Source organism: Theropithecus gelada, chromosome 7a (genome assembly GCF_003255815.1).
Source record: "Theropithecus gelada isolate Dixy chromosome 7a, Tgel_1.0, whole genome shotgun sequence".
In the NCBI taxonomy this organism is placed as follows: Eukaryota; Metazoa; Chordata; class Mammalia; order Primates; family Cercopithecidae; genus Theropithecus; species Theropithecus gelada.
In genome coordinates, this window is record NC_037674.1 from 56,646,007 (window position 1) to 56,658,639 (window position 12,633).

Sequence of the window (12,633 nt, forward strand, 5' to 3'; positions counted from 1 at the left end):
GTCTCTACTAAAAGTACAAAAATTAGACATGTGTGGTGGCAGGTGCCTGTAATCCCAGCTACTAAGGAGGTTGAGGCAGGAGAATCGCTTGAACCCAGGAGGCGGAGGTTGCAGTGAGCAGAGATCACACCATTGCACTCCAGCCTGAGTCACAGACTGAAACTCCATCTCAGAAAAAAAAAAAAAAAATAGAGGCGATGGAAAAACGATATAAAAAGAGACAAGATGAGATGAGGTATAAAACTCTGGAGAATGGCAGTGCATAGAGCAGCAGCAGTTCTCAAGGTGTGGTCCATGGACCATGGGAATCTCTGAAATGTCTTCAAGGGCACACAAAGTTAAAACTATTCTCATAATAACACTGAGATGTTTTTGCCCTTTTCTGTGTGTCAACATTTGCACTGATGGCGTAAAAAGCATTGGTGGGTAAACTTGCTGGGCCTTAGCGTGAATCAAGGCAGTGATACCAAGTTGTCCTGGTGGTCGTTGTACTCTTTATCACTACACACTTGCAATTAAAAAATAATTTAAAAATGTTTAAATGCCAGCTTCACTTAAGAATGTCCCTGTTGAGATGGTAAATTTATGAGTTGTATTAAGCCCCAAATGGAAAACATGCATAAAGCGACTTCTCCACATACCAAAGCACGGGGATTGTGTCAGGGAAAAGCACATAGGCTTCCTTTGGGCCGTGAGCTGAACTAGGTGTTTTTTCCATGGAACATAGTTTTTGCTTGAAAGAATGACTAACAAACAAATGGTGGTTATTACAACTTATGTATTTGGCAGATATTTTCTCAAAAAAACCAAATTGAACTTGTCACTTCAAGGAAAACAGTTGACAGTATTTGTTGTCAGTGATAAAATTGGTTTTCTAATAAAAATTTGAGTTTTGGAAAGCTTGTGTCTGCCACCATAATTTTGACCAGTATCTAGAGATGTTTCTGATGAGATACATAGTGGTATTAACGAGTGCGATATTTTAATGTTGTGTAATGCAATGTGTCAACGTTTAGAAGGTCTGTATAATATGGTGAACTATTATTTTCCAAATGACCAATACATAATATGTAAAATTATGTGATGGGTAAAAGATCCATCCAAAGTGTTAGACAAACTAGCCTATTTTAATATTGTATTGAATGTTACAATATGACAGTATGAAAAATTCATTCATATAGTTTTGGATTTTATATTACAATTAGCCTTTAGGAAACTACCCCTTGTCAAGACTTGGAAAAATACCAAAGGAGAATATACTCAGTATTCTGAAAAAGCTTCTCCCTTTTCTCCCTTTTCCATATCTATGTGAGGCCCTATTTTCTTCATATACCTCAACGAAAACAACATATTGTAACAGATTGAGTACAGAGCAGATACTAGAATCCAGCTGTCCATTATTACCCAAGGCATTAAAGAGATTTGCAAAAATGCTAAACAATAATTGAGGGGTGATTACTTAATGTGATAAATGTGTGTGCATGCGTGTTGTATCTTAGTCCAAAAGGTGGTATTTAATGGAGAAAGCCCTGAGACATTTCCGCTAAGATCAGAAACAAGGCAATAATGCCCACTATCCCTACTACTATTCAAAATTATAATAGACTTATTATCCCATGCAACTAAATAAGAGAAATTAGAGGCAAAAGAATGCACAAAGAAAAAGGAAAACTATCTCTATTTTCAGATTATATAATAGTACACCTGGAAAAACCTAGTGAATCAGTGATAAAACTGAAACAAATAATTTAAGTTAATATATGAAAATAGCCTTCATATACATAAACAATAAGCAGAGGATATAATGGTAGAGAAAGCCACATTGACAATAGTAAAAAGAGGATTAAAGAATTAGAAATAATTTTAATAAGTACACAAAGTACAAGTATATATGAGGAAAATTTGAAAACACTCCTGAAAGACACAAAAGTAGGTTTAAACAAATGAGAAAACATCCTTTGTTCTTGGGAGGATAACTCAACATTATAACTTCAGGAGATGTCAGTTCTCCTGAAGTTAATTTACAAATGTAATGTAATCCTAATAAAAATATCATCAAGCTGTTTTATGGAGTCAGATAAGTTGGTACTACCAAAGTTCCTGTGGAAAAATATACCTTCAAGAATAGCCAAGAAAAAATACAAGGAATAGTCCTTCCAGACATTAAAACATACAATAAAGCCTCTATAATTAAAATGGTATGGTACCAGTTCCTAAATAGACAATTGGCCAGTGGAATAGAAGAGACAGTCCAAAATTAGACCCAAACATGTGTGGGAATTATTTGATACAGTTGGCATCTCAAATCACTGCAATTTAAGAAAATGTTGATGGGTCAACTGGACAGCCATTTAGAGAAAGATAAAATTAGATTGATATCCCATAACTCCCAAAAGAATAACTCCAAATGGATTAGGGATCCAAACGTGAAAAATAAAACCATAAAAGTATCAGAGGAAAGCAAGGGTGAATTTTTCCTTAAGCTTTGTGTAAGAAATAGCTTTCTAACTGTGACTCAGACTCCAGAAGTAATAAAAGGTTGATAAATCTTACCACATAAAATTTTTGAAATTTTTAAATCACCACAAAGTCAAAAGACAGGAGACCATCTGGAATAACATATTCATAACATATGCCACAAAGATTTAATATCCCAAATACAGGAAACTCTTAAAAATGGACAGACAAAATATCTAAATAGAAAAATGGGAAAGAGACAGTAGCAGACAATTCACTAAAAAACAAGATATAAAAAATGGTCCTCAAACATACGAAGTAATGTTCAAACTCACTCATAATTAGAGAAATGCAAATTAGGACAACACTAAGAAATCATTTATCACCTGTCAGACTGACAAACATTAAATAACGTGACAGCACGTTATGTTGGCCAAGACTTTGGGGAAGCAGACTTCCTATACATTCCTGGTGGGAATGCAAATTGGTGCAATCCTTCTGGAAGAAAGTTTGTCAAAACAAAACTACATATGCGCTTACCTTTTGACCCAGCAATCCCACTTCAAGGGATCCATTCCAAAGATACACTTCTGATGATAATAAAACACATATGCACAAGGTTATTCATTGCAGCATTGTTTCTCACTGCAAAATATTGGAATCACCTAAATGTCCAGTATTTAGTGGTTGAATAAACCATGGCACTTCAATAAGATGAAGCACTGTGCAGTTATAAGAAAGAATTAAGGAAGAGCCGTATGAATGCATATGGAGTGAATTCCAGGACATACTATTCAGTGAAGTAAGCAAAGTCCAAGAGTATTTACAGTACACAGCTCTTCATAGAAGAAGGAAGAGGACATGAGAAAATGTACTTGTATCTGCACATTTGTGCAAAAGAAATGCAGTAAGGATAAACCAGAAATGAAAGAGACTGGTCACCTACAGAGGGTGGATGGAACAAGGATGGAAAGAAGACAGGAATGTAGTGTAGTGGGAGTGACATTTCTCTGGCTCACAAAACCATGGTAATGTTTAACATGCCTTTATCAATGTCTAGAGTGAGGGGCTGTCACTGTACTTGTGTGACTCTATCACTGTGAACCCTTGGTCCAACCCAGTGTGGAAATATTTGCGTTAAGTGTCATGCAGTGTAAAAGGAAATTTTTACTTAACAGCATTTGCCTATGAGGTATCAAAAAGGAATGCTTGTGTTCACTACAACAGTTCTAACCAGCTACAGATGTTCAAGAACCCTGCACTGTGAGGGACCCCAGATACCAGACCCACACTGGATGAAACAGACAACTGTTTTTTAACCCCAGTGAACAATGAGGATTGTTTTAACCAGTTCCTTTCTATCTGGAGCACTAGCTTTCAGTGCTTAGCATAACCATCACCAGTGTCTCCTTTCTAGCCCTTAAACAACCCTGACTTTCCCCCACAAGGAGAAACACTGGTTGTGCTCCCTTGCCTGACAAGTTAGTAACCAGCTTGAGTGGTTTTTACTTGTGTTTCTTTTGCCTGCGATGGTCTTTGTTTCATTCTTTGTCAGCAGATAAGAGAGATATTTACATAAGCTGAAAGACCCATATTGGCTTCTTACTGAAATATCCTAAATAAACGTTTTGTCCAAGTTGTACAAATGTACAGAAGAATTATTTCTATTTTATCTTCCTTAATTTCCTCTGCATCATCCACAGAGGGAGATGATAATGTACCGTAAAATTGTCAAAAGACATCAGGCAGAGAGAGAAGCAGGAACTGAGTGAGGAACTGGTTAATTCATTGGCTGGCTTCCCAGCCCTGCATGGGCAACACTCACTGTATTTTCGATTGCTTAAATAAAATTGTGGACACTTTTCTTCTTTCCCATTCACCTTGGGCATATTGTTGATGACACTGGTATTTCCCATTTCAGGAATGACCATACCTGAAGAAGATGCTGATGTGGGACAAGGCAGTAAATATTGCCTCGTGGCAATTGGGAGACTCCAGGTAAGAAAAAATTCATAGCCTTTTTAATCTTAAATGAAGGCTTATTGCCACAAAGTGCAGAAGACAGTTGGTTTGGATGCCTATTCTGATCACCTGTGTTCTTGGTATTTGTTGGGTTTCGTGTCTCACTCTGTGGGACAAGGCTGAGGCCAAATCTAGAAGAGAAGGGGACTGACTGTGAGCTGCAAGCAGAGTTCTTGCTGAGTTGAAGGGTTGCATCAGTTCATCCCCCATGCTGTGCCAGTTGCCATGAACTTGCATTCTGCTCACATCACATCCCTGCTTAACCCCCTTGACTGTTTCCCCAGGGTCTATGGGATAAAGTCCAAGCTCATCATCACAACCCCATCTCCTTCCTTTCTTCCTCTCTCACATCTTGTTCCCACACAGCACCATTCCCCTTTCCATAAACCCCCACCTCTGGGGGTGTTCACAGGCTGTTTCTTCTGCCTGGTATTTCCTTGTTCCCCTTCTTCTCCTTTCAATATTCCTTACCCTCCTTATCTGCTCATCTTTCAAGACCCAACTAAAATGTCTCCCTGATCTTAGTCAAAATCAATCCTTCTCTCCTCCCTGCTCTCATATCACTGAGCTCTACCCTCAGTTACTCTTCTTTCACTGTCTGTTGCAGGTAGTAAGTTGAGTGCATGCTCATCCCCGCAAGCTCCTCAAGGCCAGGGAATGTGTCTTTTATTGTGTGAAAGTTAAATTTGCTCAATGTCTGGCACACACAGTAACTACTCATTCAACTGGACTGTTCATTCTCCCTAGGACATTGAGGGTCTTCCCCATCCCGAAGAGGAGAGACATACTAGACCTGGTTCAGATACACTAATCTCTCACATCCCTGGTTTCCTAGTTCTGACCATTTTCAGACAAATGAATAGGCAATTTCATCCATGTATGACCTACGCTGGGTATTGCTTGCACATGGGTGAAGAAAGAATATTTGGGTAAATTCAATTCACAAATATATATGCTCCAAGTATTTTAACTAGTTCCTTAGGCTCATTTGTCATCCTTAGTAAAGGGAAGGTAGGGGAAGAGAAAGGGATTAACATTTATTGAGCACCAACTTGAGCTATTGCCAAGGTTTAACATGCAATATCCCTTTTAAGGCTCACAAACATCCTATGAGATTATAGGTTTTATTATTCCCATTGGTTGATGAGGCAACTGAAGTTCAGAAATGTAAAGAAAGTGGCCAACTGTTACAGTTAAAGATGTGATCAGGGATAGATATTTGAACACTTTAGGGTCATTGTACTGACTGACATGGAAAGATCTTTGAAGTGAAATGCACATGGATTACTCTTCTCATCTCTGTCACCATCTCCAACTCATCTCTGTCAACACCACCTCAACTGTGGATTTTCCCCATCCCAGGTGACCAGCTCTCCTGTATGCATGGACATGAATGGGATGTCAGTGCCCACAGAGTTCTTATCCCGGCATAACTCTGATGGAATCATCACATTTGTGGATCCAAGATGTATCAGTGTGATTGGCTACCAACCCCAGGTCAGTAGATAGTTTTGAGCTCATGGCAATTGACTAGAGATTTAATTGTTTTAAAAACATTCTTACCTCATTTGAGATACAACACAATGGCCATGTGGAGAAACATCATAAAGACCAATATACCCTGCCTGCATAGAATGATAGATATCCTTCCAAGGCAAGAAAGGACGTTGTAAACACCTGTGCCACTTAACATGGACTCTTTCTTCTTTGCCCTCGCTGTTATGTTTCTCTAGTTGATTTTTCACAAACTGGAGTTAAGATGTTCTATTAAAAGGGACTCTCTTATTAATTAATATTCATTACAAAGCTCATTAATGTGGAAGACTCTGCAAAGCCTGGTAAAGATGCCTGCCTAATTTTGCCTAACCTCTTGTTTCTCAAGTGCATTTGGAAACCTTTTTTTATATAGGTGGCACGTCTTTAGGTCTGTGTTCTAGATTCTTTTAAAAAGTCAATGTCATGAGAAACAAAAAGGCAGGAGCAATTGTCCCAGATTAAAATAGACCAAAGAGATAAAATAATAATATGCCACAAAAGGGCCTTAATTGTGTCCTGGGCCTGAAGACAGATTGATAGAAAATTCATTTGGGAGACAATTGAAATGTTAATATGTACAGAATATTGGGTGATGTCATTGAATAATTATTGATTTTCTTAGGTTTAGTATAGCACATGATAGCACATTGTCGTTTTGTAAGATAATCTCATTTTTATGAGATGCATGCTAAAATACTTTGAGGAGAAGTGCCATGATGTCTACAACTTAATTTCAAATGGTTCAGTAGGAAATTAAGTATATACATGCCTGTGTATGAACATATACATATATATGAAGAAGGAAAAATGCAAATGTGATAATATATTGATAATTATTGAATATACATAAAGGATATATAGCAGTGTATTGTAGTATCAACTTTTTTGTAGATCTAAATTTATTTTAAAAAAAAAAGCTTTTTTATAAAGAAAAAAGATGTTTATTCTGAGGAACAAAGTTTTGAGATATGTATATATGAGTATTTTAATGGCATGTATATTTTAGGACTAGAAGCAGTTCAAACTAGAACTATTAGGACCCTGCATATGATTCTGCATGTCTAGATTTATGTAAATCTTGGGATTCTTGGATGGAATAAAGGGAGAAATGGATTTGTTTCCAAGTTCACCCCAACCTCTGATGGCAGCCAGACCCATTTATCCAGTGGCACTTCCCATGGGCATCCAGTTGCTTCTTGGCACGCAGATAGGACTCCCCTCCACTGCCAGTGTCAGCATTCACTTAGGCCATTTGCTGATTTGGATTGCGATCAATGAGTTAGTTTAAATCTTTTGCTGTTTAAAACACTTCCTGACCAGGCATGGTGGCTCATGCCTGTAATCCCAGCACTTTGGGAGGCTGAGGCGGGTGGATCACTTGAGGTCAGGAGTTAGAGACCAGCCTGACCAACAGGTGAAACCCTGTCTCTACTAAAAATACAAAAATTAGCTGTGCATGGTGGCAGGTGCCTGTAATCCCAGCTACAGGAGGCTGAGGCAGGAGAATTGCTTGAACCCGGGAGGCAGAGGTTGCAGTGAGCCAAGATCGCGCCATTGCACTCCAGCCTAGGGCACAAGAGTGAAACTCCATCTCGAAAAATAAAAAACATAAAATAAATTTTAAAAATACACTTTTTTTTTTTTTTTTTGAGACGGAGTCTGGCTCTGCCGCCCAGGCTGGAGTGCAGTGACCGGATCTCAGCTCACTGCAAGCTCCGCCTCCCGGGTTCACGCCATTCTCCTGCCTCAGCCTCCCGAGTAGCTGGGACTTCAGGTGCCCGCCACCTCGACTGGCTAATTTTTTGTATTTTTTAGTAGAGACGGGGTTTCACCGTGTCAGCCAGGATGGTCTCGATCTCCCGACCTCGTGATCCGCCCGTCTCGGCCTCCCAAAGTGCTGGGATTACAGGCTTGAGCCACCGCGCCCGGCCTAAAAATACACTTTTAACTGGACCACTTTACTACAACACTTTTGAAGTTATCTGTAAACAGTTTATCTTATTCTGATCAGTTTCATTGTGAAACACATTTTTTTTTGGACTAATGCTATGTCCTTTGAATGTAGCATAGACTAATGATGGTAGATAGTAAACAGGCTTTTAACAAGTACAGTTATTTTATGATAACCTCATTTCTTCAGCCACAGGAGAGCTACAATTTCCACATTTAAATAATTCCAGTTTTCATAAGCAACACATCTGTCCTCAGGCTATTATTTTGCTTTCTTTTTATGTTATTAAAATATGTTTATTGCAGTTTGCCTCTCCAAGACAAATAAAAATAAAATTGCATTCTGAAGCTACTGATGTAGTGCCTTAGCAAATTAGAAATTGATATTGAGCATGCCAAAGGAACTTAGAATGAATACCAAGAAGCCAGTTCCCTGATGGCTCCCAGGAAAATTTTGCATTCACTTTTTTTTTCAAATCTGGGGTGGGACAGGCTAAAGAAGATGAGTTAAAGGAGATGTTAAAGGAGATGGAAATGAACAGTTGTCTCACAGTGAGTATGTAAATAATTACAAATGGATCTGGGATTACTAAAGCTTGTCTCTTTTATTTAGGATCTTCTGGGAAAGGACATTTTGGAATTCTGCCACCCTGAGGATCAGAGCCATCTGCGTGAGAGCTTCCAGCAGGTACATACTGCCAGTGCCCACTTAAAGCGGATGCATAGTCTGGGCACCTGTGGATGTGGCTGGCAGGACATTAGTCCTACTATATGCCAGGCAGGCTGCAAGGTCCTACCTGTGGCCTCACTCAGGGCCCCTGCTAGGAAGTCGCTCACAGTCTAGTAGGGAAGACAGACATGCATCAGTAAATAAGTACTATGTAATAGGAGAAGAACTCTAAAGGGTCATGAAGAAAAAGACTGCAGAGCACAGAGGCTGGAGAGGATAACTGCATGGGGAAGAGGGAGGAATTGTTCCGGGGGAGAGAACAACTGGGATGGGTCTTAAAGGACGAGCATAGAATAAATAAGTGAATATTCTAGACTGAAGGGGCAGCCCTAGAGTTACAAAAGGGAGAATCCTAAGCAGTTCCTAGTGGCTGGAGTGGCACTGGCTGACTTGGAGGAGGTGGGCAGTGGTGATAAATGAGCCTGGTACAGCCAAGTTGTGAAAGGCCTCTTAACCCATGCTAAAGAACGTAGATTCTCTCCTCAGTCATTTAAAGGTAAGTGAAGACCAGGTGCAGTGGCTCATTCCTATAATCCCAGCACTTTGGGAGGCCAAGGTGGGCAGATCACTTGAGGCCAGGAATTCAAGACCAGCCTGGCCAATGTGGCAAAACCTCACCTCTACTAAAAATACAAAAATTAGCCAGGCATGGTGACACGCACCTGTAGTCCCAGCTACTTGGGAGGCAGGCAAATAGCTTGAACCTGGGAGGTAGAGGTTGCAGTGCACAAAGATTGCACCACTGCACTTCGGTCTGGGTGACAGAGTGAGACTCTGTCTCAATCAATCAATCAATCAACCAATAAAAAGGTAAGCGGCCGGGCGGGGTGGCTCACGCCCATAATCCCAGCACTTTGGGAGGCCAAGGTGGGCCGATCATGAGGTCAGGAGTTCGAGACCAGCCTGGCCAACATGGCAAAACTCCGTCTCTACTAAAAATACAAAAATTAGCCAGGTGTGGGGGCAGGTGCCTGTAATCCCAGCTACTCTGGAAACTGAGGCAAGAGAATCACTTGAACCCGGGAGGCAGAGGTTGCAGTGAGCCAAGATTGTGCCATTGTACTCCAGCCTGGGCAACAAGAGCAAGACTCTGTCTCAAATAAATACATACGTGCATACATACATACATACATACATACATACATACATAAAGTAAAAAGAAAGGTAAGCGAGGATGACTTTGAGGATTTTAGGCAGAGCAGTGTTTCAAAAAACCACTTTAGTAGCCCGGGTATGCAGAAGACACAGATGGGGAAATAACTGGAAACAAAGACAAGAGGCTTTTAAAATTGTCCAAGTAAGAGGTGATGTGGCCAGAATGTGGGCAGGGGCAGTGGGAATTTAAAATAGGGGGCAACTTGAGGAGACAGTTGTTTGACGAGTGCCGATGCTTTGGATAGACATGGTGAGGAGAGAGGGATTTAGGGTGACCTGGGAGCCCGAGAGGGTAGTCACCCTAGTAACAGTGTCATGCACATCGTGGCTGTTAGCTGCTGTGTATTGAGCACCTACTGTGTGCCAAACATATGGGAAGCCTTGTCCCATGCACTATTGAATCTGCATAGTAGTCGGAGGAGGTAGGCATCATCATCTTCATGTTACAGGTGAGTGCAGTGAGGCTTGGTGACCTAAAAGCACCTCCCTGCCACACAGGCGATGAATGAGAGAACCGGGATTCACATGGAGGAGTTGCGGCTTCCTGAGCCCAGGTTCAGCTGAGGTGAGAGAGAGAACACACCTCCTCTCTCCACAGGGCTCTCATGTCTTGCTTCAGCCCTAGGAAAGAATAGAGCAGGCAGTGTTCTATTCAAGGAAAGAGGTCCTTGAGTTACTTTTCAAGAGGGAATAATAGTTTGTCACGCCTCTGAGAAAGCATGTGCCTGACATTCTGCCTTTCAAGTATCTAAGAGTGGGGCCTCTCTGACCGCCGAACCTTCCTATTGAAGGCATTGCTATGTTTGCACAAATAGACATAGGACTCCAAATTTATGCCACATATGTGGATAGAACTCTTAACCCCCACTCCTTCCTGCACACTCTGCTCGTTCCTTTCAGAACATCACCCACTCCTGGCTTTCTTCCCATTTCTGGCCTCCTCTGCTGGTTTCTCCTCTTCTGCCTTCTTCTACAAGCCATGATGGATGATGCCCCAGGGCTCACCCCTTGGCTGCCTTCTCTCCTCCCTGTGATGTCTCCCTGGATAATCCTACCCATGGGACGACTCCAGCCCAGACTGTCCATCCTGCTCCACACTTGCTTTTACCCCACTGGGGTAGTAGCCCACTGGGGTCTACTTGAGGGTGGACAGTGGGAGGAGGGAAATATAACTATTGGGTACTGGGCTAAACACCCATGTAACAACCAGCTGCTATGCCACACTGCCACATCAGTGCCCCACAGCCCTCAAATGCAGAATGCCTGATTCTCCTTTCCCAGCCCCCAGTTCTCCTCACGTCACCATCCACCTGTTTGCCCAGGCCAGAAACCAAGAAACATCCTCAGCTCTTCCCTCAGTCCCACTCCATACACTCAGCCCCTCCTTTCTGTCTTCTTTCCTACCCCCCTGAACCAGGTCACCCCATCTCCCATTCTGACCATTGCAGTCATTTTCTTGCTGGTCTCTCTGCTTTTACTCTTACTTTACTCCAAGCCATTCTGAAGACATAAATTAGGTTTTGCCACATCTTTACTTAAAAGCTGCCAACAGGGCATTTAGAATCAAATCCAAGCTCCTTTTCATAGCTTCATGCTATCTGTATACCTGGCCCCGTCTCATCCTCATGTGGACACTACTCCTGAGTTACGCTGGCCGCCTCCTGGTTCCTTGAACATGCTTTTCCCCACCTCAGGGCCTTTGCACGTGCTGTTCCCCTGAGGGAATGCCTTTCCTTCACTCTTCACGTGACTGACATCTTATCCTTCAGCTTTCTACTCATGTTGTCTCAGGGATGCCCTCAGTGGTCACCCTACCTAGGAAAGTCACCCCAGCCTCCTTCTAAGTCCCTTGTTTTCCTTCACAGCAACTATTTCAGTTTTATTTATTTGTCCATTGGCTTGTTTGGGGGATTATTTTTTTGTCTTCCTTACCAGAACCTGACCTCCCTATGGGCAGACTTCATTACGTCTGTGCTTTTTTATTATTATTATTATTATTTTTGTTTTTTTTTAAGATGGGGTCTCACTCTGTCGCCCAGGCTGGAGTGCAGTGGCACAATCTCAGCTCACTGCAACCTCCACCTTCTGGGTTCAAGTGATACACGTGCCCCTCAGCCTCCCGAGTAGCTGAGATTATAGGCATGTGCCATCATGCCTGGCTAGGTTTTGTATTTTTAGTGGAGATTGGGTTTCACCATGTTGGCCAGGCTGGTCTCAAACTCCTGACCCCAAGTGATCCGCCTGCCTTGGCCTCCCAAAGGGCTAGGATTACAGGCATGAGCCACTGTGCCCAGCCTTCATCTGTGCATTTGATCCTCATCTTCACCACTGAGTGTAGAGCCCTGTACAAGGGTGGCTCTTAACAAAGGAATCTAAATGGATCAAAACCCATAGCAATTGATTTTCATTTTGGAAAAATGTGGAATTGGAATGGTTAAACATTGTAAGAGGATGCCTTTTTGTGCCATATGTTTGCTAACTATGTGGAAATTATGATAAACTTTGCATCATTTAGCATAGTCAGGTTTGGGTTGGGTGTGCTTCATTTTTCTGGGTTAATGGAAATGGAGCTTTAACAGTGATGGGGGCCTCCATTCTGTGCCCAGTAACTGGCCAGACCCGTTTCATTATCTTATGTAATCCTCAAACCTACACAGTAAGTGTTGTCTTCCTCATTTTTTTCACAGTAGACACTGGGAGGTGCAGTTGCCTGCCCCAGGTCGCAGAACCCAGGCCTGCCTGCCTCCAATGCATCCAATCACGACACCCCACCCCACACACAG

The 12,633-nt window shown here is 41.8% G+C and overlaps 1 protein-coding gene across 1 annotated transcript in view; it reads left to right on the forward strand.

The window, feature by feature from the left end:
- ARNT2 (aryl hydrocarbon receptor nuclear translocator 2) overlaps window positions 1-12,633 on the forward strand; it is a 176,400-nt gene that overhangs the window by 119,815 nt on the left and 43,952 nt on the right. The window contains exons 5-7 of the mRNA XM_025390052.1: window positions 4,379-4,455; window positions 5,842-5,976; window positions 8,579-8,653. Of these exons, the coding sequence (XP_025245837.1) occupies window positions 4,379-4,455; window positions 5,842-5,976; window positions 8,579-8,653 (287 nt within the window). The remainder of the gene's footprint in view (window positions 1-4,378; window positions 4,456-5,841; window positions 5,977-8,578; window positions 8,654-12,633) is intronic.